Here is a 25,283-nt window from a genome sequence, read left to right on the forward strand (position 1 = left end):
ACTCGATGTGTAAATACAGTAATAATACCCAGGCGGAACAATGAATTTGAATACAATATGGGAAAGGTTCAATTTCTTGGGTATGTGACTTCTTTAGATTTTTAGCGTGGCATGAGTCGTTTACCACGACGCGCCGTGGACATGTATGTACATAGTACGAGTTACGGGCTTCTGGTGAAAAATGCTGTGTTTGCAACTTTGGCCTAGTGTTAATATTAAGCTATCATGATGAAACTTCGGGAATTTTTATTTAGTACCCAAATGAACATTTTTGGGGGTGAGCTATTTCAAAATCGAGAAAAAAATTTCATAGCCTCCCTACGGCCTAGGTAATCAATACAAAATTATCATATGTGACGCGGCATACGAAAAGGTTACCCCGACCAAAAAATGGATTTTTTTTTCATTTGCTATTTTCATGTAAAATTGACAGTAGAACACTTAAAACGCATTTTTATCGAAAACTACTTTTTTGATTTTTTTGCTTGGGGTAACCTTTTCGTATGCCGCGTCACATATTTTGAAACAATTGATATTTCAAGAAGCCTTCAACTAAATTAAAATGAACTGACATAAAAACTTTTCTATGCGATAGCTTAAACGCGATGTTATGTAGGTTAAAGACATCAAGACACCGCTAAAACTAAGGAAATTTTTAAAAAAATACTTAATAATAATAAAACTTCTGAAAATTTGGAAAAATTTGAAAACTTCGAGCTCGAAGCGATGAAGGGAAGCGGGTCAAACGTTGACCGAAAGATTTGAAATCTTAACCAACTCTTTATTAAGGTTGTTCGGCCATGATTTTGTGCTATTCTCCATTGAAATTCGGGGAAACGAACTACCCTCATCTCTACTGAATTTAGTAAAAATACTCAATAGATTATTATTTTAATTTCGTGAATTACCTAAATGCACTCAATAATACAAAAAATAAAAGGAAGTGCACGCAATGGTAGAATTTTGAATTAACGATGCCTTTGTAAAATATTACATACTTCACAACTGTCCCAAGGAAAATGCGGACCTGAACGGAGGACTATTCTCTTGGCGAAATATTCACTTCTACGTTCAAAAATGCTCAAAAGTGATGGCCTCACTTGAAAATTTTAAAAAAAAAAACATCATAACTTGGAATATTGAAAAATTCACAGTTCACATCAGAAAATTAAAGTCTACAATGTTCGCAATATTTATACTGTAATCAACTTCAACGATAGTTTAGATTCCATGTTCTCTATAAATCAACATTCCTCCCCCCCCCACGTCAAGTTCAGATTATATTCATTCATGTGATCAAAAAAGTAAAATATTGAAAAAATCAAACTTCCAAAAATTATTATGAAAAAAACACATTTTCCCATTTTCATGATTATTCTGAACATTATTCATTCATATTACTTAATTGGAAATTGACAACTTGATACTCGGGTTTCAAATCTAATCGAATCCAACCACCGAATTCAAATATTTGAATCGGATGAATTACTTTTATTTTCGTATTTCGTACCTACGATCAATAAATTCGTAAACGGCCATAACGATTTCTGATCGATTTTGGGAACGATAATTTGTATGAAATTAATACCAATAAGAGTAATAAGGTTGTATTTGGAAACGCCGGACAAGACAAGACCATCAATAAAGTACTTTATACCATAAGTTATTACTGAATTGAATAACACTAAAAATCACGAATAAAAATAGCAGCAAACATGGAAAACTTATAAATAAACAAAACAAGATGCGTAGTTCGATGATATTTCACCATCCTCAATGTAATTACAAAATTGTATAGATTCATATTTTTTAAATCAGCATTTCCCTCCCTCCCGCCCTCGCCATCGCGTCATGTTCTGATACATTCACGAGATCAAACAAAAAAACGGTAAAATATTGAAAAAATCAAACTTTCAGTTATGAGAAAAAACCCACATTTTTCAATCTTCACGATAATTTTGAAGATATTCATTCTTGTTGATTGGAAGTTGAGAACTTGAGACCCGAGTATATCAAACTAATTGAATCCAACCACCAAACTCAAATACTATTTTAATCAGATGAATTACTTTCATTTTCGTATTTATTTACATTAATAGATTCGTAAACGGCCATACCGATTTCTGATCTACTCTCGGAACGATAATCCGTTAGTATAAAATCAATACGAAGAGTAATATGTACTTGTATTTAGAAACGCAAGGAAAGACAAACAATAATGTACTTCATTATGTACGTATTACCTATTACTAAATTGATGAAAACTAAAAATCACGAATAAAAATAGTAGCAAATATGGAAAACTTATAAATAAACAAAACAAGATTACTACAATGTATAGATACTACATAACATATTGCTATCATACTAAATGCATTTCAGTTAGTCGTTCGCTTCGACTGTTTGGCTATAGCTAAGCATACTTCATCGGCTAATTCGAAATTCGATCGAATATTCTTCCAACCTTCTGTACCCATCACTTCTGTAGGATTCGAAACGATAAATTTGATCACTTTATTCTTGAGTTCCTCGACTCCGTGCATATCTGCCAATGACAAAACACTCGTTGCATTTTCAACCGACAATCCTTCGAACAGTGTCTTAGCGCACATCGTTTTCAACTGATACAAATCGTATTTATCGGCTGCTGCCAGTAATCCTCCTGCAGACTTCTTCAAATTTAGGCATTTTCCAGTATAAATGTATTTCAACATTTCACCTGCAACTTGTTCGTCAATATCTTCAATATCCACACGGTTTAGCTCGTTTTCAATCGTATCATGTTTGAACATGGCGCGGAAAACTGGACTACGAGCAGCTAAAACAAGCTTATGGGCAGGGAAATCTTTGCCATTTACGGAAAGCACAACGTCAGTGAACTCCTGATTTTCAAATAATGATGCCAAGTTTTCGGAGAGGTTACATTCAGGCACTTCCATGTTACAGTCACATTGATGGTATTCTTCAGCAATATCGTTCATATCGGAGAATTTCACTTCACAGCGAATCGTCAATGCTTTGTTCGACAGCATCTGGTTTCTAAATTTTGCATCTTTTTTAATGAATTCATTGTAACCCCAACTGGTCGAATGCACGAATTCCTGAATGGGCATGGTTCTATGGAATTCTTCTTTGCCTTCACTATTCAAAACAGAAAAAGTAGTTTCCGAAAATACTTTTTTGCTCTTTTCTATGCTGCTAAGTTCACTCATATAAAGAAACAGACTAATAGAAGTCTTCGCATCAGTTTTGCCATTAGGTCTAAGTGATAAGTACAGGGTGGCCCAGAAAAACCTTTCACATTTGTTTTGCTCACTACTCCGAGAAAAAAACACCTAGAGAAATGATTAAAAAACGAAAATAAAGTAGAGACATGCCAGTTACAGACCATATATTCAAATCAACTTTACAAGTCCCAGGTCAAAAATTTGGCCATCAAGATGTTTTCCATCTTTTTCACACATTTGCCCAGACGTTTTTTAGAATTATTGAACATGTTTGTCAAAATTTCTTGACTGATGAGGCCACATTCACTAATAATATTGTCCTGGAGGTCATTTAGGGCCCCTGGATTAATTTTATGCACCTAGGAGTTGAGTAAGCCCCATAAAACGAAGTCACAATCTCATAAATCTGATAATCTTGGCAGCCAGTGATTTTCAGCGTTGCGTGAGATAATTCAGTAAGGGAAATGTTTACAATCATTTTATCAATGGAAGGATGGTTGTATCGTATTGTTAGCCGAATATTTTCGCTTGCTCTGCAGTTTTGGAACGAGAACCTGTGTAAACATCGCGCAATCTGATCTCCATTCCCCGTTCCCTCGAAAACACATGGTCCCCATAACCGGTATTGAAGCCACGCCCATCCAAACAGTCAACTTGGTGGAATGGTAAACGCGGTTTCCTATAGCCAAGGCATGCTAAATTATGTTCTGATGCATGTTTGTCTTCATGGTGAAGTGGATGCCTGTGCAGAGTGCTTTTATTGTAAAGGCATCTCACCAAAATAATGACTGCATTAAAATTTTGGTAAAACGCCTTTATGATAACAGCGAGCTGCACAAGCGTCCACTTCTCTACAACAAAAAACATACACTGCAACATAATTCGGCATCCATTGGCTACCTGAAGCTGTGTTTACCATTCCTCTAACCCTTACGGGACACGAATAAATGGTTACCAAAGTGTGAAAGGTTTTTCTGGGCCACCCTGTACCATTTAACTTGATTATTCGTAAGAGATGAAAACACAGGTGATACTAATGGTTCTCCTTTGGCCTCGTGAAAATGGAAATCTTCAATGGTCCAAACTAAACTTGCAATATCAGAATGGATTTTGGTTTTACACCTACTCGATTTGCAAAATGAACCGCAGAGTCTTGACGACATGTTGGAATACGCGGACCAATGCGACAAGAATCAATTAGAAACGTGTAAAATACTGACTGTTTCCACTCTGTTCCGTCACCTAGAATCACACAATTATTTACACCCATAATTAACGATTTGTTGACTTTTTTTCCTGAAAATTTTACACAACAGTGTTAATAAAAATTAGCCAAAAATCTAAAACACGTATGACGAACATAACATAAGTAATGCTAGACTAACACCCCAACTTATGTTAAAGGAAAAAATTAATACACATATCAGAAATTCTTGAACCTGACAAAAATGAACGGAGAATTTTTCTAATGGCCTAAAGGCGATGTTATGTAAATAGGTACTCAAGACATCAAGACACCATCCGAACTATGGACATAAATGAAACATCTGAAAATTTGGGAAAATTTGAAAATTTTAAGCTCGAAGCGGTGGAGGGGATGGGAGTCAGACATTAACCAAACGATTTCAAATCTTATCCATTTTATTGAGGTTATTCGGCCATGATATGGTATTATGCTCCATCAAAATTCGGGAAAACGAACTACCCTCATCCCCACTGGATTTAGTTGAAATACTCGAACATTCTTTCTTTTTTTCGTGAATTACCAAAATGCACTCAATATACAAAAAATGAAAGGAAGTGTATGCAATGGTAAAATTTCGAACTGACGATTAATAATAAAATACGATCTATGCCTTCGTAAAAACTTCACAATTTTCTCGAGAAAGATGCGGGGCTGAATGGGGCACTTTTCTCTCGGTGAAATATTCACTTCTACGATAAAAAATGATCAAAACAGACAGCCTCACTTGGAAATAGAAAAAAATTCATAACTTGAAATATTGAAAACTTTACAGTTCACATTAGAAAATTAAAGTCTACTTGAAAATTTTAAAAAAAATTTCCAAGAAACACACTTCATTCAGAACTATTTTTTAAAGACTCAACGTTTGAAAAAATTCTCATTACTCATTAGGTAGGTAAAACGTACAATATAGGTACATACAATCTCGAGGGTTTCCGATTTAGAACAAATTTTAATTCAAAATTATTGATTCAAAAAAAAAAAAAAAAAAAACTTTAAGAGATTATGATTTTCAAAATCATCACGATATTTCAATATCGTTGCAATTGCTAAGAATTTTCAAGCATAACGAATAGTTTAATGAGCAACTACAAAAATGTAGACAATTTGTTGAAATTTTATTTTGCTATTGAACTGCTCCAGAACATTAAAAGCATAGACACAAAAAAATATAGAAAGTCTTTACTTACAAAAAATTTAAGGACACTGAATCAGATAATGGTTCAGGTAAAATATAAACATACTGTATGAAATAAGTATAAGAAATCATAAAAAATATTGAAATCAATCTTTTATTCAAATAAACAAATCGTTACAATGTGAAAAAATACACGTAATACACCCAAGCATACTATTATAGGTTTATACGTCTTGTTTTCCTTGAAAACATGTTTGAAAGAAAACAAAATATTAAGCAGAAAAAATGAAATACGATACATAATTACAAATTATGGTAGAATTACATCATAGGTACAAAAAAAGTGATCGGTAATACAGCGAAGTACGAGTATGAGTATTGTACCTAGTTCACCATTTAAGATTCATTTACGACGAGCAATGGCTCGGCAAACTTCATTCACCAATTTAAAATTTGACGAAAGCATTTTTAACCAGGCTTCAGTGTTCACAAATTCAGCACAGTTGGAAACAATAAACTTGATCACGTGACGTTTTAGGTTTTCAAAATGATGCATATCGGCCAATATAAGAACATTCGTTGCATTCTCAACTGACAATCCCCTGATTAGTTTCTTCGCACACATAATTTTCAATCCACGCAAATCGTATTTATCGGCTGCTGTCAATAATCCCTCAGCCAATCCATCTAAATTCTCACATTTTCCGGTGTAAATGTATTTCAGCATTTCTACCACAACAGCTTCATTAATATCCTTAATATCTACACGATTGAGCTCGCTTTCTTTTGTACTGTGGGTGAACATGGCGCAGAAAACTGGACTACGAGCAGCCAATACAGCCTTATGGGCAGGATACTCTTTACCATTCACGGAAAGGATAACGTCCGTTAACGTTTGGTTTTTAATTAAAGCTGCAAAGTTTTCAGAGAGGTTACATTCAGGCATTTCAATGCCACAGTCACATTGATGAGAACTTGTAATGATATCTTGCATGTCAGAAAACTTCACTTCACAGCGAATCGTCAATGTATTGTTCGACAACATCTTGGTTCTATAGCTAGCATCTTTTTTAATGAATTCTTCGAAACCCCAACCACTGTTGCCATGGATGGGGAATTCTCTAATACCCAATGGAGATCTGATTTCTACTCGTACTCTACTTTCACTACTCACAACATAAAAAGTAGTTTCTGCGAATATTTTCTTGTTATTTTCAATACTGCTGTGTTTACTCAAATATAGGAACAGACTAATTGAATCCTTTGCATCGGTTTTTCCATTAGGATCAAGATGTAAGTACCATTTAACTCGATTATTCGTGACAGATGAAAACACAGATGATACTAATTTTTCTCCTTTGGCTTCGTGAAAATGGAAATCTTCAATTGTCCAAACGTAATTTGCTGTATCAGAACGGATTTTCGTTTTACATTCATTCGATTTGCAAGCTGAATTACAAAAACTGGACATGTTGCAATAAGTGGATCAATACGATAAGAATCAAATAAAGCCGAATAAAAATACTCGATGGTCATGAAAGTTTTTAACAAACGGATATTGTTTTTCGTTTTCAAAAATACGATCTGCTCACATGCTTTCTCCACTCAGCTCCGTTTCGTCATCTAGAATCACACATACATACCTATGATTAACGATTTGTTGAAGTTTTTTTTTTCTCGTAATTTTACACTATGCTTATAAAAAGTGAATTAGAATTTAGAAATTAGCACTACTTTTTGCGAATGCTTAATAACGCATAATTTATATAGAATGCGAATTCGCGAAGGAATGTTCGATCACGCAGAAATTTTCAACAACACGAATTCACCCAAACAGGTAGATTACATACTAAATGTACTGTACATATGTAGTACAGTACGAGTAGGTATAAGCAAATTGCTAATTTTCAACCGCTCAGTAAAAGCCTTAAAGTGGTCAAACAGGTTGGGCAAGTGCCAGACCGAGAAAACAATGAATTCGCCAACGTTCCTCTTCTTGAGGATCGATCCACTTCCACATCTCGCTCTAGAGGCCTCACCAGTGTTTACATTTTTCAGGTCGATTTTCAACTAAAAATGAAGGTTTCCACTAGTGTGGGTTGTTTTTCAACTTATTCTGATGCTGCCCAGCAAAAAATCATTTAGAAAAATTGTAAATCTCAAACTTAACGTTTAAACCTACCCCCTTCATCCATCAAATCTAAAAAGTCCATGCGCAAGTGTATCGAGAAAAAAATGAATTAGTTCAGGTGATCTACTCATATTCATGCCTATAATCACGTACGTGAACTATGTAGTCGTTCAAGTTTGATTTTACCAACTTGATGAAATACGTAGTAGGTAGGTATGGTCTAGGTACCCAGGAAATTAATACAACATTATTATATTTTGAAGGAAAAAACTACTATTTCAACAACTCCTGAACTTGCCAAAAATTAACTGAGAACTTTTCTAATAGCCTGAAAACGGTTCTATGTTAGTAGGTAAGGTACTCAAGACATCAAGAGACGACCTACATTAAGAATTAAAAAAAAAAAAATAATAAAACATCTGAAAATTTGAAAACTTCGAGCTCGAACCGGTGGAGGGTGAAGGTTCAAACGTTGACCAAAATATTTAAAAGGGTATTCCCGGATAAGATAGGTGAAATGCCCCTGTCCTCGGATTTTTGAAATTTCGATGAAACATTGTTGGGTGCCTTTAAAAAACATGTTGGAGCCAAAAAAATGTCTCCCACCCCATCCCCCTTGCCCCCTGGGGCCAAATAACGCTGTTTTCGGGGAAAAAATCATACTTCAACGAGTTTTGAATGAAAATTTTTGAATTTACCTAAAATATGTACGGGACACATGGGTCTATCCACATGAATTTTTTCGAAATTTTTCAGCCCCCCGGGGGGGGAGATATTGACAAAAGAAAATTTAAAACCGCCGTATCTCCGAACCTAATTCTTGCACACAAATTTTTTTTTCTGTCAAAAATATATCTGCATGAGTACTATGATTGGTATTTTTTTCAAATTTTTTCTCCAGGTGGGTCATCTTCAAAAATTCAAAAAACACTCAAAAATGCATTTTTTGTGTCATGGAACCACCAAAAAAAGCGATATTGCCAGTGATATAATTCTGAAATGTTGCATGCGGACCTCTAAAAACAATATAAAACCAACCAACCTCTTGAAAACTTGATTTTGGGGCCATAGGCACCCCCTCCCCCCAATTTTGGGGCGAAAGAAGATCGACAATATGGGTATCGTTTTCATATGAATCGAACTTGCTGAATACGAATATGAAGTTAGATTTGCAGTTGGACGCTCCTAAGGGTCACATTGGGGGAGGGGGTTGCCTAAAAATTCGATTTTTCGTGAAAACATGCTTTCAAAAAAAAGGTTGATCTTTACCAAATTTAGGAGAAATCGTCATTTTGAGTTGAAAGGTGTCCTAAAAGGAAGATATGGGCCCTCATAGATGGGCCATTATCGGAAAAATCGTGTTTTTCCACTGCAGCCTCTAAGTACTCAATTAATAATTTGAGGAGCAATATTATAAAACGCCCTATGTCCATTTTCAAAAATATCATTTCTGATCTGGTAAATTGGCTATTTAGGCGAGTTTAAAACTTTATTTAGGTGGATTTATGATGTAGGAGTGTAGCTATACATTTCATCCACCAGATACCGCTAAAAAAATTCAATAAAAATGGACAAAGTGCGTTTTGGAACACTTTTTATTTTTTGAAAACGCAATTTGAAAAAATGGAGTAAGGGCGTTTTGGAATATCGCTCCTCATTTGAAAAAAATAGCCCAGTCCCAAATGAAAGTATTTAAGATTCTGCGTTGATCTATGATATTGCCGTCAAAATCCAAGACTACTTTTAGCGTTCTACTGAGCGATTGAAAACGTCTAATTTTTGGGCAACCCCCTCCCCCAATGTGACCCTTAGGAGGGTCCAACTGCAAATCTAACTTCATATTCGTATTCAGCAAGTTCGATTCATATGAAAACGATACCCATATTGTCGATCTTCTTTCGCCCCAAAATTGGGGGGAGGGGGTGCCTATGGCCCCAAAATCAAGTTTTCAAGAGGTTGGTTGGTTTTATATTGTTTTTAGAGGTCCGCATGCAACATTTCAGAATTATATCACTGGCAATATCGCTTTTTTTGGTGGTTCCATGACACAAAAAATGCATTTTTGAGTGTTTTTTGAATTTTTGAAGATGACCCACCTGGAGAAAAAATTTGAAAAAAATACCAATCATAGTACTCATGCAGATATATTTTTGACAGAAAAAAAAATTTGTGTGCAAGAATTAGGTTCGGAGATACGGCGGTTTTAAATTTTCTTTTGTCAATATCTCCCCCCCCGGGGGGCTGAAAAATTTCGAAAAAATTCATGTGGATAGACCCATGTGTCCCGTACATATTTTAGGTAAATTCAAAAATTGTCATTCAAAACTCGTTGAAGTATGATTTTTTCCCCGAAAACAGCGTTATTTGGCCCCAGGGGGCAAGGGGGATGGGGTGGGAGACATTTTTTTGGCTCCAACATGTTTTTTAAAAGCACCCAACAATGTTTCATCGAAATTTCAAAAATCTGAGGACAGGGGCATTTCACCTATCTTATCCGGGAATACCCTTTTATCAAACTCTTTACTGAGGTTATTCGGCCATGATTTTGCGCTATGCTCCGCTCCTCAAAATTATCCCCACTGGATACAGTAAAAATACTCACGAGATTATTTTTTTTTACTTCGTGAATTAGCTTACTTAATGCACTTAATGATACAAAAAATTAAAGCAAGTGCACGCAATGGTAGAATTTTGAACGGACGATTAATTATAAAAATCCGACCAATATGCCTTTGTAAAATAAAGCTACTCATGGTAACTTTCCCAAGGAAGATGGGTCCGAACGGGTCACTTTTCTATTCGTGAAATATTCACTTCCACGTTCAAAAAATCCTCAAAAGTAATGGTCAGGTCCCACTTGGAAATTATAAAAAAAATTTTCGTAACTTGAAATATTGAAAACTTCACAGTTCACATCAAAAAATCAAAGTCTACTGTTCGTACCTAATACATATTTACGCATATTGAAATCACCTTCGACGATTGTACATAAATATGTAGATTCATGTTATTACGTACTAACTAAACTCATGAAAACTATATATAGTAGCAAACATGGAAAACGTATCTATAATCTGAATAAATTTCATTTTCAGGGAACACAGAGAACATAATGACGAGTACCCAGTATGTAAAACAATGGAATTCATTCCAGTTCTATTTTGAAAACCTGCCACTTTACAGGAATTTCTATATTGGGCAATCAGTTCGCGTTCAACGTGAAAAATTGATTTTTTTGTACTTCTACTCATATAGCGGTACCGTAGTGAAAATGAACTTTTCTCACATCACAAGTTCAAAAATCAATTCTAATTAACCTTTATCGAATTCAACAGGCGAACTTTCAAAAATTGCATAAGAGTATGCCATCTAATTCACACTTTGGGTTGAGAATGGAGAAATTCCTCGAGGTCACTAAATTAGATGGTTCGCGTAAAATGTAGGTAAAAATTTCTGTACGAAATAAGTAAGAAATCATCAACTTTTGAAAACGTTTCATTCAAATAAATTGATTATTACAACATGACAAAAATATGTATCTAGTTACACAAGAAAGGCCTCAGAGCATTTAAACATCACGCATATATAAGTACTTGAACAAAATCGTCATAAAAGATAACATTCGTTCTCATAAGTTGCACTAAATAGGCTTTAGGTATATGTAAATGTAATACTATAATTATCCTCATTTCTTCTTCAATAATATTCAATTTTAAATCTGCCACTAAATAATAATATTCGAAATAATTATGCTGTTATTTATAATATGATAAGTACCTAATTGTATTATTATTTTTGAAAAAGAAGACACAAGAAAGGCCTCAGAGCATTTAAACATCACGCATATATAAGTACTTGAACAAAATCGTCATAAAAGATAACATTCGTTCTCATAAGTTGCACTAAATAGGCTTTAGGTATATGTAAATGTAATACTATAATTATCCTCATTTCTTCTTCAATAATATTCAATTTTAAATCTGCCACTAAATAATAATATTCGAAATAATTATGCTGTTATTTATAATATGATAAGTACCTAATTGTATTATTATTTTTGAAAAAGAAGATTTTTAACGAAACTTACGACAATGATAAATTATAGGTAGCCTAAAAATAGGAATCATGCACTCATTGCCGAATTGAAACATAACAAAAACGACTTGTGAAAAAACAAAAATGTAAACAAAGAAGAATTAAAAATACATAACAAAAAAATGATGATAGGTTTAGGTACATCGAGTTATTTCACTATAAGAGATTCATTTACGAGCAATGGCTTGGCAAACTTCATTCGCCAACGGAGGATACGATAAAAGCATGTTTTGCCAACCTTTGGTGATGAAGACTTGAGCAAAGTTGGCTACAATAAACTTGATCGCTTCACGCTTTAGATCTTCATAGTGATGCATATCTGCCAATACAAGAACATTTGTTGCATTCTCAACCGACAATACCTTGAATAGTTTCTTTGCACACATAATTTTCAATCGATTCAGATCGTATTTATCGGCTGCTGCCATTAATCCCTCAGCCAATCCATCTAAATTTTCACATTTTCCGGTGTAAATGTATTTCAGCATTTCTTCCACGACTGCTTCGTTAATATCCTCAATTTCTACACGACCGAGCTCGTTTTCTTTTGTACTGTGTGTGAACATGGCGCAGAAGACTGGACTACGAGCAGCTAACACAGCCTTATGGGCAGGATACTCTTTACCATTCACGGAAAGTACAACGTCCGTTAACGTCTGCTTTTCAAATAATAATGCGAAGTTTTTAGACAGGTCGCATTCTGGCATTTCAATATCGAAGTCACATTCATGAGAACTTCTAGTAATATCTTTCATATTAGAATACTTTACTTCACAGCGAATCGTTAATGCATTATTGTTAGAAAGTAACTTGTTTCTGAACTTGGCATCTTTTTTAATGAATTCATCGAAGCCCCAACCAGTCTTATCAGTGTTTGGATATTCAAATTCTGTAACGTCCATCGGCACCACGTAATCTTCTTTCCCTTTACTATTCAAACTGTAAAAAGTGACTTCCGCGAATATTTTTTCGATGATGAATATTAAACCGCTTCGTTTACTCAAATGGATGTACAAACCGATAAAGTTCTTCGCATCGGTTTCGCCATTAGGATAAAGCGATAAATACCATTTAAGGCTATCTATGCTGTTTGTAGATGAAAACGCAGGTGAATATAATGTTTCTCCTTTAGCTTCGTGAAAATGGAAATCTTCAATTGTCCAAATGTAACTTGCTTTATTAGAACGGATTTTAGTTTTACATCCATGCGATGTGTCAACTGGAACGTGACGACCGAACGACATGTTGGAATATGCAGACCAATACGACAAGAATCAATTAGGCAGAAAGCGTAAAAAGCTATCCGATTGTAACAAAAGCGCTTCACAGAGATATTGCTTTTTACTCCAAAAATACGATCTGCTTAGTGGCTCTTCGCTCTTCGTTCCATCACCTAAAATCACAAAATCATTTCCACGCATAATTAACGATATGTTGATTTATTTTTTTTAAATCAAATTTTACACAACAATATTTATAAGAATTGAATCAAATTTTAAAAATTAACACATAGATAGGTACTTTTTACAAATGCTTAATAATGCAGAGCTTATAAGAAGCGAATTCGCGAAGGAATCTTCGACCACAGAAATTGTCAACAATACTTCCAAAACACCAATGCACCTAAATAGGCATAAGCGCATTGCAAATTTTCAACCGCTCAGTAAAACCTTAAAATTGGTCTTCAATGTTTGGAACGGGGCAATTTTTCCCAAAACAGGTTGGGCAAGGGCTATACCGAAAAACAATGAATTCGACAATGTTCTTCTTTTTCAGAATCCACATCTCGCCCCAGGGGCCCCACCAATGTTTAAATTTTGTCAGAATTATTCCCAATTAAAAATCAAGGTTTACACCAGAATAGGTTGTTTTTCAACTTATTCAGGTGCAGTCCAGCAAAAAATCATGTAAAAAAGTTTCAAATTTCCAAGTCAACGTTTGAACCTCTCTATAGGCAAGTGTGTCCAAAAAAAAGAGAATAGGTTCAGGTGATCTATGTATTCATGCCTATAATCATGTACCTACATAGGTTTGAAATTCGACTTAATTTGATGAGCGATTTTTATAAACTATTTCCCCTTTTATAATGCGTTATGTGACCTTTTTCCTCGATTTAATTCAATTTCAATAGTATTGATTCATTCTTCGTAATTTTCTCAATTTTCATGCTGTTTGATCAATTTTTAGCCAGTTTAAACAATAAAAATCAAAAAATACACTTCATTCAGAACTATTTTTTAGAGACTTGACCATTAAAAAAAAAAAATCATTTTTAAAATGAACGATTCAGAAGAAAAAAACTCAAGAAATTGTGATTGTCGAAATCAACACCATATTTTAGATGTAGTTGCCTAAAAATTTTCAAGCATAATGGATGATTTAATGAGTAATTGCAAAAATGTAGACAATGTGTAGAAACTTCATTTTATTATTGAACAGCTCCAGAACGTTGAAAACATAACACACACAAAAATTTAGGAAGAAAATCATTCTGAATGTCTTTACTTACTCAGGAAGTATTGAGGACATACATTGAACAAGATGATGGTTCAAGTAAAATATAATAGGTACCGTATGAAATAAATATCTATGACAATGTACATAAAATAAATCGTAAAACATTGAAAGCAACTTTTCATTCAAATAAACTCGATTGTTACAATGTGAAAAAATACACGAGATACACTACAGCAATTAATTACAGCATGCTATTACTAAGTACGTATTAATAATTATTTTACTTGAAAACATGTTTGAAAGAAAACAAATATTAAGCAGTAAAACAAAATACAAATATGGAGAAATTACATCAAGTATACAAATAAAGTGAAAGGTAAAGGTAATACAACGAAGTACTAGTATGAGTATTTCACCATTTGAGATTCATTTACGAGCAATGGCTTTGCAAACTTCATTCGCCAATATGAAATTGGATGAATGCATTTTTAACCAGGCTTCAGTGTTCAACACTTCAGTACAATTAGCAACAATAAACTTGATCACGTGACGTTTTAGGTCTTCATAATGATGAATATCTGCCAATATAAGAACATTCGTTGCATTCTCAACAGACAATCCCCTGATTAGTTTCTTCGCACATATAATTTTCAATCCACGCAAATCGTATTTATCGGCTGCTGCCAATAATCCTTCGGCCAATTCGTCTGAACCGTCGCATTTTCCGGTGTAAATGTATTTCAACATTCCTTCCACAACAGCTTCGTGAATATCCTCAATTTCTACACGATTGAGTTCGCTTTCTTTTGTACTGTGGGTGAACATGGCGCAGAAAACTGGACTACGAGCAGCTAATACAACCTTATGGGCAGGATACTCTTTACCATTCACAGAAAGTATAACATCCGTTAACGTTTGATTTTCAAAAAACGGTGCGATGTTTTCAGAGAGGTTACATTCGGGCATTACAATATCAAAGTCATACGGATGAGGACTTAAACTGAATTCTCCCATGTCTGAAAACTTCACTTCACAGCGAATCGTTAATGTATTGTTCGACAAAAAATTGTTTCTAAATTTTGCATCTTTTCTAATGCCGAAGCCCCAACCACTGTTGCCAAGGATATAGGGAATCGTTGAATACCCAATGGACATTTGAATTCTTCTTTACTTTCACAATTCACAACATAAAAAGTAGTTTCTGCGAATATTCCTTCGTCCATTTCAACACTGCTACTTTTACTCAAATGTAGGAACGGACAAACAAAATCCTTCGTATCGATTTTATTGCCATTAGGAAAAAGTTTCAAGTACCATTTAACTTCATTATTCGTAACAGATGAAAACACAGGTGATTCTATTGGTTGTCCACTGGCTTCGTGAAAATGGAAATCTTCAATTGTCCAAACGTAACTTGCCGTATCAGAACAGATTTTCGTTGTACATCCATTCCATTTGCAAAATGAATCAGAAAAACTGGACATGTTGCAATAATAAGTGAACGAATACGACAAGAATCGAGTAAAGCCGAACGAAAATACCCGATGGTCGCGAAAGCTTTTTACAAACTGATATTGTTTTTCGTTTTCAAGATGCGATCTGCTCACAGGCTGTCTCCACTCAGCTCCGTTTCGTCACCTAGAATCACACAATTATTTACACCCATGATTAACGATTTGTAGCATGTAGGTAGTTTTTTTTCTCGCAATTTTACAAACAACGCTCATAAAAACTTAATTAAAATTTAGAAATTAGAGTTACTTTTTGCGAATGCTTAATAACATAACGCACAATTTATAGAATGCGAATTCGCGACGGAATTTTCGATCACGCAGAAATATTCCAAAACACGAATTCACCCAAATAGATATACGTACCTACCTACTATACCTAATAAGCAAATTGCAAATTTTCAACGGCTCAGTAAAAGCCTGAAAGTGGTCTTCAATCTTTGAGACGGGGTCATTTTTCCTAAAACAGGTTGGGCAAGTGCCAGATCGAAAAACAACGAATTTGACAATGTTCCTCTTTTTGAGGATCCACATCTTGCTACAGGGGTCTCCCAAGGATTAAAAAATTTTCAGGTTGATTTTTTAAATCAGCACCCCCCCCCCCCCTACATCAAGTTCTGATTACATTCATGAGATCAAACAAAAAAACAGTAAAACATTGAAAAATTCAAACTTTCAGTTATGAGAAAAACCCCAAATTATTTAATCTTCGTGATTATTCTGAAAATATTCATTCTTATTGATTGGAAGTTAAGAACTTGAGACTCATTTAGAAACACAAGACAAAACAATCAATAAGGTAATTTATAATGTACATATTAGTGAATTGAAGAAAACTAAAAAACGCAAAAAAAGACAAACAATAATGTACTTCATTATGTATTACCTATTACTAAATTGATGAAAACTAAAAATCACGAATAAAAATAGAAGCAAATATGGAAAACTTATAAATTTAATAAAACAAAACCAGATGAGTGGTTCGATAATATCTTACCATCCTACAATGTACAAATTACATAATACAATCATTCCAAATACATTTCAGTTGGTCGTTTTCTTCAATTGTTTAGCTATAGCTAGGCATACTTCATCTGCCAATTCGAAATTCGATCGAATATTCTTCCAGCCTTCCGTACCCATCACTTCGGTAGGATTCGAAACGATAAATTTGATCACTTTATTTTTGAGTTCCTTGGCCCCGTGCATATCTGCCAATGTCAAAATACTGGCTGCATTTTCAACCGACAATCCTTCGAACAGTGTCTTGGCACACATCGTTTTCAACTGATACAAATCGTATTTATCGGCTGCTGCCAGTAATCCTCCTGCGAACTTTTTTATATTTAGGCATTTTCCAGTATAAATGTATTTCAACATTTCATCAACGACTTGTTCGCTAATATCTTCGATATCCACACGATTTAGCTCCTTTTCTTTCGTGCTGTGAGTGAACATAGCACGAAAAACGGCACTACGAGCAGCTAATATATTCTTGTGGGCAGGGAAATCTTTGCCATTTACGGAAAGTACAACGTCAGTGAACTCCTGATTTTCGAATAATGATGCCAAGTTTTCGGAGAGGTTACATTCACGCACTTCCATGCTACAGTCACGTTGATGGCATTCTTCAGAAATATCGTTCATATCAGAGAATTTCACATCACAGCGAATCGTCAATGCTTTGTTCGACAGCATCTTGTTTCTAAATTTTGCGTCTTTTTTAACGAATTCAACGTAACCCCAACTGGTCAAATGCACGAATTCCTCAATGGGTGGGGTTTGATGGAATTCTTCTTCACCTTTACCATTCAAAATATAAAAAGTGGTTTCCACGAATACTTTTTCGCCCTTTTCTAAGCTGCTATGCTCACTCATATAAAGGAACAGACTAACAAAATCCTTCGCATCGTTTTTGCCATTATTAGGTGTAAGTGATAAATACCATTTAACTTGATTATTCGTAACAGATGAAAACACAGGTGATACTAATCGTTCTCCTTTGGCTTCGTGAAAATGGAAATCTTCAATTGTCCAAACGTAACTTGCTATATGGTAATGGATTTTGGTTTTACACCCACTTGATTTGCAAAATGAATCGTAGAGACTTGACGACATGTTGGAATAGGCGGACCAATGCGGCAAGAATTAATTAGAAACGTGTAAAAAATTTCCCGATTGATATAAGCGTTCTTCAAAGAGATATTGTTTCCACTCTGTTCCGTCACCTAGAATCACACAATTATTTACACCCATGATTAATGATTTGTTGTTGTTTTTCTTTCTGAAAATTTTACAGAACGGTGTTAATTAAAATTAGACAAAAATCTACGCAGAATTAATAAAATGTAAAGTAAGAACAGGCATCGTAGCGAAATTTTTCTTCAAAAAAGTGACTGTAGTGACTTTCAGCAGTGAAAAAAGTGACCAAAAAGTGACTTTTTCTTCAAAAAAGTGACCAAAAATTAACAAAAAAGTGACCAATTTATTTTCGATTCCAGCATTCAGGGGGGGGGCGGGGGCAAAAAATTGAAAAAACATGAGTAAAAAAAGTTTGATAAAAAATCATCGGAATTCAATTGAATCACGAACTGACATAAAAGTTATTTTATAACCAGGGTGCCTACCAAAATTTGATATTCAAAAATCGCGACTTTTCGCAACCTTTTTTCGCGACTTTTTTCCAGTACCACCCCCCCTAATTTTCTAACGAAAAAAATTGGGTTCTAATAAAGTTCGCACTTATTGGGGCATGGGAGGGGGTTGGACAACGTTCAATAGTTTCCATGTGACAATAGTCATCCAAATTTTCGAGCTTTTCTTTTTTTCTTTTCCATCTACTCAACTTTCTTCAATTCTAAAATTTCAATTTCCTCGATTTTTCTTTTTCTAGTCATTTCAACCACTAATTTTTCTTATTAAGTTTACGTTTTAATTCACCTATGCGCTTTTTAGATGCAAGCCTGAATACAATAATTTCTAAGCGAGAAGTTCATTCATTCACTTTAAAACTTTCGACAGTTGAATGATATTTTTTCAGAAATTTTGATGTTTAAAAAGAAAAGAAAACAAGCCCGAGCGAAGAGAGGGCAAAAGCTCTTGAAAATTTGAGTTTTGAAAAGTAAAAAAACATGTTTTTCTTTCATCACGGGACCTTTTTTTGCCGAACCCTCCAGAACTGCTCCTCCAGCAATCTAACAATAATTTCCAAAAAATAACAATAGGTATTTCTATAAATAAACAATCTACATAGCCCGTACGAACCGAGCTAACCGAGCGCAAAAGCACTGGAAAGACGAAAATTCATAATTTTCCAGAAGTGAAAAAATAATTATCATTTTTGATGTGAGAAATCAATTTTTCTACCATCAAGACTCAACTTTGAGCCAAAGGAAATAAAATAAAATGCCCATGATTATTTAAAATGCTAATTTGGCAGTAGCACTAACATTGAATAAAAATACAATTATTATCGATTTTTTTTTTCATTTAAAAAAAAATCAAAATAGTGACTTTTTGGGAAGAAAAGTGACCAATAGTGACTTTTTGATGAAAAAAGTGACCAATAGTGACTTTTTGTGAAAAAGTGACCAAGTCACCAAAAAGTGACCCGCTATGATGCCTGTAAGAAGCGACGACTGAACGAGTCACTTTTTTCTTCGTGAAATATTGACTTCTACGTTCAAAAATGCTCAAGAAAATTAAAGTCTACTGTTCGACTGTTCGTAATATTTATACTGTAATGACCTTCACGATTGTATAGATTCATGTTCTTTAAATCAGCATTCCTTCCCCCCTCAAGTCATGTTCGGATATTCATGATATCAAACAAAAAAACGGTAAAATATTGAAAAATTAAAACTTTCAGTAAGTAATGAGAAAAACCACACATTTTTCAATCTTCATGATTATTCTGGAAATATTCATTCTTGTTAATTGGAAGTTGAGAACTTGAGACTCGAGTATATCAAACTAATCGAATCCAACCACTCACATACTATACATTTTTTAATCAGATGAATTACTACTATTTTCATATTTACCTACATCAATAATTTCGTAAATGGCCATACTGATTTCTGATCGACTCTCGGAACGATAATCCGTATAAAATCAATACCAAGAGTAATATGTACTGGTATTTGGAAACGCAAGAAAAGACAAACAATAATGTACTTCGTTATGTACCTTTTACTAAATTGAAGAAAACTAAAAATCACGAATAAAAATATAAACGAAATAAGATGTGTAGTCCCATATTATTTTACAATCCTACAATGCTATTACAGTTAGTCGTTTCTCGGGAAAAACAATACAATTCTATAAAATTTTATAAAATTGTATATTATAGCATACAACTTCTGATACAATTGCGTAAAACTCTATAGAACGTTTTATACAAATTGTATAACACCTACTTCTATAAAAATTGTATTGAATCCTATAGGTACATACAAAATTAATTTATAAAGTTATATAGAGTTGAATGAAACCCTTTCATCATTTGCCTAGGGTACGCGGACTTTCTGGTTTTTTGATATAATTTTATAAATTTTGATAAAGTTGTATAAATAAATTTTATACAGTTCTTTATAATTTTATCGATTTTGGTAAAGCTAGATAAAAAGGCTTTGTTAGGTTTATAAGCAATATGCTTTTATAAAATTTTATACAGTTGTTTGAAAATAATTCCATTTTTTTAAATAGAATTTTATAAAATCGTTTTTCCCATGTTGCTTTAATTGTTTGGCTATAGCTAAGCACACTTCATCGGCCAACTCAAAATTCGATCGAATATTTTTCCAGCCTTCCGTACCCATCACTTCGGTAGGATTCGAAACAATAAATTTGATCACTTTATTTTTGAGTTCCTTGACCCCGTACATATCTGCCAATGTCAAAACACTGGTTGCATTTTCAACGGACAATCCTTCGAACAGTGTCTTGACACACATCGTTTTCAACTGATACAAATCGTATTTATTGGCTGCTGCCAGTAATCCTTCTGCGAACTTCTTTAAATTCAGGCATTTTCCAGTATAAATGTATTTCAACATTTCATCAACAACTTGCTCGCTAATATCTTCGATATCCACACGATTTAACTCTTTTTCTTTCGTGCTGTGAGTGAACATTGCGCGAAAAACGGGACTACGAGCAGCTAATATATTCTTGTGGGCAGGAAAATCTTTGCCATTTACGGAAAGTACAACGTCGGTGAACTCCTGATTTTTAAATAATGTTTCCAAGTTTTCGGAGAGGTTACATTCAGGCACTCCAATTTTACAGTCACATTGATTGCATTCTTCAGCAATATCGTTCATATCAGAAAATTTAATTTCACAGCGAATCGTCAGTGCTTTGTTCGACAGCATATTGTTTCTAAATTTTGCATCTTTTTTGATGAATTCATTGAAACCCCAATGGGTCGAATGTACGAATTTCTTAATGGACATGGCTAGATGGAATTCTTCTTTACCTTTACTATTCAAAATATAAAAAGTGGGCTCCGTGAATACTTCTTTGCCCTTTTCTAAGCTGCTATGCTCACTCATGTAAATGTACAGACTAACAAAATCCTTCGCATCGATTTTGCCATTAGGTAAAACTGATAAATACCATTTTACTTGATTATTTGTGGCAGATGAAAACATAGGTGATACTAATCGTTCTCCTTTGGCTTCGTGAAAATGGAAATCTTCAATTGTCCAAACGTAACTTGCTATATCATAATGGATCTTGGTTTTACACCCACTCGATTTGCAAAATGATCCGCAAACACTTGACGACATGTTGGAATAGGCGCATCACATTCTTCTATTTTCAGAACAGAGATGTACTTTTAATATTCAATTAATCAAACACATCGGACCTATAGGCGAATTACAGCGGAGAACAAACCATGACGAACATAAACAATACTAGACTAACACACCAACTTACGTATGTTGAAGGAAAAAACTAATATATTATAGTCTTGAACCGGACAAAAATGAACGGAGAATTTTTCTAATAGCCCAAAAGTGATGATATGTTCAGTGCTGCCAGATGAACGAAAAAATCCGAAATTGTACGGAAATTTGAAATTTTGAAAAATAAAAACGGATTTTACACGGATTTCATAAAAAATACGGAAATTTCAAGTTTTTTTTGCTTAAAATAGGTATAAGTATTGAAATTTCCTGAAAATTTTGAAAAGTAAAAACGGACTTTACACAAATTTTCTAAAAAATACGGATATTTCAAGTTTGTTTTTCTTCTTAAAATACTGAAATTTTTTGTATTTCTTTTTCTTATGGAAAACGAAAATATTAAATGAAAAAATGTTTGTAAATTTTCACATTGGTGGTTTTTAAACAAACACCTCATGTTCGATTTTTTGTTTTAATTTAAAACCCTGGGACCCTGCTGTTGTGTTTTTCAATTTTTTTAGAGTTCAAGCGTGTTTAAGACGTTAGTCGCCAACTTTTAATATTTTTTCGCGAAGGTTTTTTGTACTTTTACTCAAATTTTTACAATTTCTATTGGTTTTCAACAACAACAAAAACATGGATTTTGTACGGATTTTTAATGTTGTAAATTAAGACTTGGCGCGGATTTCATTCACAAGTACCTGGCAACACTGGTTATGTTGTAAGTATGTAATTAGTAGATAGTAGATACTCAGGACATCAACAAACCATCTGAACTAAGGAAATCTTTAAAAAAAATTAAACATCTGAAAATTTGAAAAAATTTGAAAATTTTGAGCTCGAAGCGGTGAAGGAGGTGGGGGTGGGGGGGGGGTCAAACGTTGACCGAAAGATTTGTAATATGTATTATCCATTATTGAGGTTATTCGGCCATGATTTTGTGCTATGTTCCATCAAAATGCGAGAAAACGAACTACCCTCATCCATACTGGATTCACTCAAAATACTTGAACATTCTTTTTTTTATCGCGAATTACCATAATGCACTCATTATATCAACAAAAAATAAAAGAAAGTACATGCAATGGTAGAATTTTGAACAAATCGACGATTAATTACGAAAAAATATGATCTATGCCTTCGAAAAATAATACTTCGCAACTTTCCGGATCCCGAGGATGACTCGTGTCTGAACGGGACACTTTTCTCTTGGTGAAATATTTACTTCTACGTTCAAAAATGCTAAAAAGAGATGGCGCCACTTCGAAATGAAAAAAAAAAACAAAAAAAAACCTTCATAACTTGAAATGTTGAAAACTTCACAGTTTACATCAGAAAACTAAAGTCTACTTTTCGTAATATTCATACTGTAATGATGACCTTCAACGATTGTATAGATTCATGTTCTTTAAATCAGCAATCCTTCCCCCCTCGAGTCATGCTCTGATTACATTCATGAGATCAAACAAAAATACGGTAAAATATTGAAAAATTCAAACATTCAGTTAAGTATGAGAAAAACTCCATATTTTTCAATCTTCACGATTATTCTGAAAATAATCATTCTTATTGTTGATTGGAAGTTGAAAACTTGAGACTCGAGTATATCAAACTAATCGAATCCTACCACCGAATTCACAATTCACATACTATATTATACTACTATTTTCGTATTTACCTACATCGATAAACTCGTAAACGACCATACTGATTTCTGATCCGACTCTCGGAACGATAATCCACACAAAATCAATACCAAGGTATTAGAAACGCCAGAAAAGTCAGAAAATCCAATGTACTTCATTATGTACCCATTAAGGTGTACCTTATTTGTATAGTGAAAATTTTTTTTTCGCTCCCACCCCCCAAAAACATGACCTCAGGTGAAAAAAAAGTCGTGCCAGTGGGCCCCCAATTTTCCCATATATGAAAAAATCGAAGTGTCAGGCAAAATTTTTAAAATTGTGAACTTTCTAGTTCCAACACCTCAGTTAAGTACCTACTTACGTAAAATCAACCTATATACCAATTTTAGCCCCCTATCTCCACCCAAGACTAACCAGTGGATTAGAGGGGAGAGCTCATAATTATGCCTACATAACATACTAGTGAAAAAATATTTAATGACTCCCTGAATTTGTTGTCGGGTTTCACGAGAAAAATTTCTCTAATCACGTTAGTAAAAATGAGTCGTGCTAGGGAGCACGCCTCTCCTCCCTCCCCATCACAAAATATAAAAGAAATCAGATAAATTGAAATTTTTACATTTTTTTTTTGACATCATAATCCTTGGATTTGGTCCATTTTCATTAGAAATACTGTTGAATATTTTATGACCTGTCTACATGATGAAAAGGTGGAACTTGTCTCCTTCCCCATGAAAATGAGGAAAGATGAATATTATTAAATTTTTTTCTTCCATATTTTAATCCTTGGATTTGGTCGATCTTCATCAGAAAAGTACTAGGTACTTATGTCAGACTTTTAACAACTTGTAGAAAAAGGACGAATTTCTGAATTTTGACTTTGAGAAACATTGAAGCGGACGTTTTGTAATAAAATTACCTAGTAGTACCTATGTCAAATTTTCACAGAAGACTTAAAGACGTTCTGATATTTTGTAAAGTAAGACTTGAAAAAAATCGTCAAGAATACCTATCAATGAAATTTTATTCTCAAATTTAAAGCAAAAAAACATATCCATGACTTGAAACTACACATTTTTGCAGAGGAGACTTCACTTCCATTCCAAAAAAAAATTTAACTTTGTGGATCTCTATCATCTATGTAGGTGGTGAGCATGGTAGTGGGGACTGAGAAACGGTTTTTCTGGAAAAAAAATTATCTAGAAGCATTCTGCACAAAGATGAAAAATTTTCACCTAATTACGGGTAGGTACCTCTACCTATGGACATCAATTTTCATATTTCTCGATATTCTTTTGGGGGTCTCATAAAAGAGGACCACCATCATTTGGAGGAAAAAAGGGTGCTTTTCTTGAAAAAGTGGTTAAGTATCTAAAAGTACTCTGCTCAGAAATGAAACATTATCAAACAATTTGTATAGATATGAATTTCATTTTTTTGTTGATTTTTTCAACTTTGAGGGGCTTTATAGGTAACCAACATGATTTGGGAGACCTGGGGAAGGTTTTTCTTGAAAAAGTGCTTATTCAGAAAGATTCTGCACATAAATAAAAAAGTTTCAAAAAATTTCTACAAACATCAAGTTTCAATATTTTTTTTTATTTTTTCCAAATTCGAGGGGCTCCATACAAGAGAGCCAAAATCATTTGGGGGTCTAACAATGGATTTTTTTTGAAAAGGTGGTTATGTAGAACAATTCTAATGTGGAAATGAGATATTATTTTCATCAAATTTTCCATAACTTTGATTTATCATCATTTTTTGTGATTTTTTCAACTTTGAGGGGCTCCTTACTAGGAGGCCAAGATGGTTTGAAGGGCCAGCGAAATTCTTTTCTTAAAAAGGGGATTATTTAGAAACATTCTGGTAGGGAAAAAATAAAAAATAGGTAATTATTTTCTCACCTGAGGTCATGTTTTT

At 33.9% G+C, this 25,283-nt stretch overlaps 5 protein-coding genes across 17 annotated transcripts in view; all 5 read right to left on the minus strand.

The window, feature by feature from the left end:
- The window catches only part of LOC135835117 (speckle-type POZ protein B-like), a 203,234-nt gene that overhangs the window by 123,939 nt on the left and 54,012 nt on the right, over window positions 1-25,283 (minus strand). Inside the window, exon 2 of one of the 13 annotated variants that reach the window (XM_065349224.1) lies at window positions 11,222-13,230. The exons of 11 other annotated variants lie outside the window; for them this stretch is intronic. In XM_065349224.1, the coding sequence (XP_065205296.1) occupies window positions 12,005-13,081 (1,077 nt within the window). In that variant the 5' untranslated portion in view covers window positions 13,082-13,230 and the 3' untranslated portion in view covers window positions 11,222-12,004. Of the gene's footprint in view, window positions 1-11,221; window positions 13,231-16,673; window positions 18,034-25,283 lie in introns of those variants that run through there. One more of the 13 variants, XM_065349228.1, reaches the window with a different exon arrangement.
- On the minus strand, window positions 2,379-3,212 carry LOC135834034 (speckle-type POZ protein B-like). Its single transcript, XM_065347872.1, has one exon. It carries the CDS (start codon window positions 3,210-3,212, stop codon window positions 2,379-2,381), a length of 834 nt encoding a protein of 277 aa, XP_065203944.1.
- On the minus strand, window positions 6,015-7,082 carry LOC135834035 (speckle-type POZ protein B-like). Its single transcript, XM_065347874.1, has one exon. It carries the CDS (start codon window positions 7,080-7,082, stop codon window positions 6,015-6,017), a length of 1,068 nt encoding a protein of 355 aa, XP_065203946.1.
- LOC135834036 (speckle-type POZ protein B-like) lies at window positions 14,721-15,308 on the minus strand. The gene has a single exon (XM_065347875.1). The coding sequence runs from the start codon at window positions 15,306-15,308 to the stop codon at window positions 14,721-14,723; it is 588 nt and encodes a 195-aa protein (XP_065203947.1).
- On the minus strand, window positions 20,473-21,597 carry LOC135834037 (speckle-type POZ protein B-like). The gene has a single exon (XM_065347876.1). It carries the CDS (start codon window positions 21,595-21,597, stop codon window positions 20,473-20,475), a length of 1,125 nt encoding a protein of 374 aa, XP_065203948.1.

Source organism: Planococcus citri, chromosome 2 (genome assembly GCF_950023065.1).
Source record: "Planococcus citri chromosome 2, ihPlaCitr1.1, whole genome shotgun sequence".
Classification (NCBI taxonomy): domain Eukaryota; kingdom Metazoa; phylum Arthropoda; class Insecta; order Hemiptera; family Pseudococcidae; genus Planococcus; species Planococcus citri.

What these genes read in the sequence shown, in the direction of transcription:
- LOC135834034 (XM_065347872.1), bottom strand. Translation starts at nt 3,212, where the DNA reads ATGAGTGAACTTAGCAGCATAGAAAAGAGCAAAAAAGTATTTTCGGAA.
- LOC135834035 (XM_065347874.1), bottom strand. Translation starts at nt 7,082, where the DNA reads ATGTCCAGTTTTTGTAATTCAGCTTGCAAATCGAATGAATGTAAAACG.
- LOC135834036 (XM_065347875.1), bottom strand. Translation starts at nt 15,308, where the DNA reads ATGGGAGAATTCAGTTTAAGTCCTCATCCGTATGACTTTGATATTGTA.
- LOC135834037 (XM_065347876.1), bottom strand. Translation starts at nt 21,597, where the DNA reads ATGTCGTCAAGTGTTTGCGGATCATTTTGCAAATCGAGTGGGTGTAAA.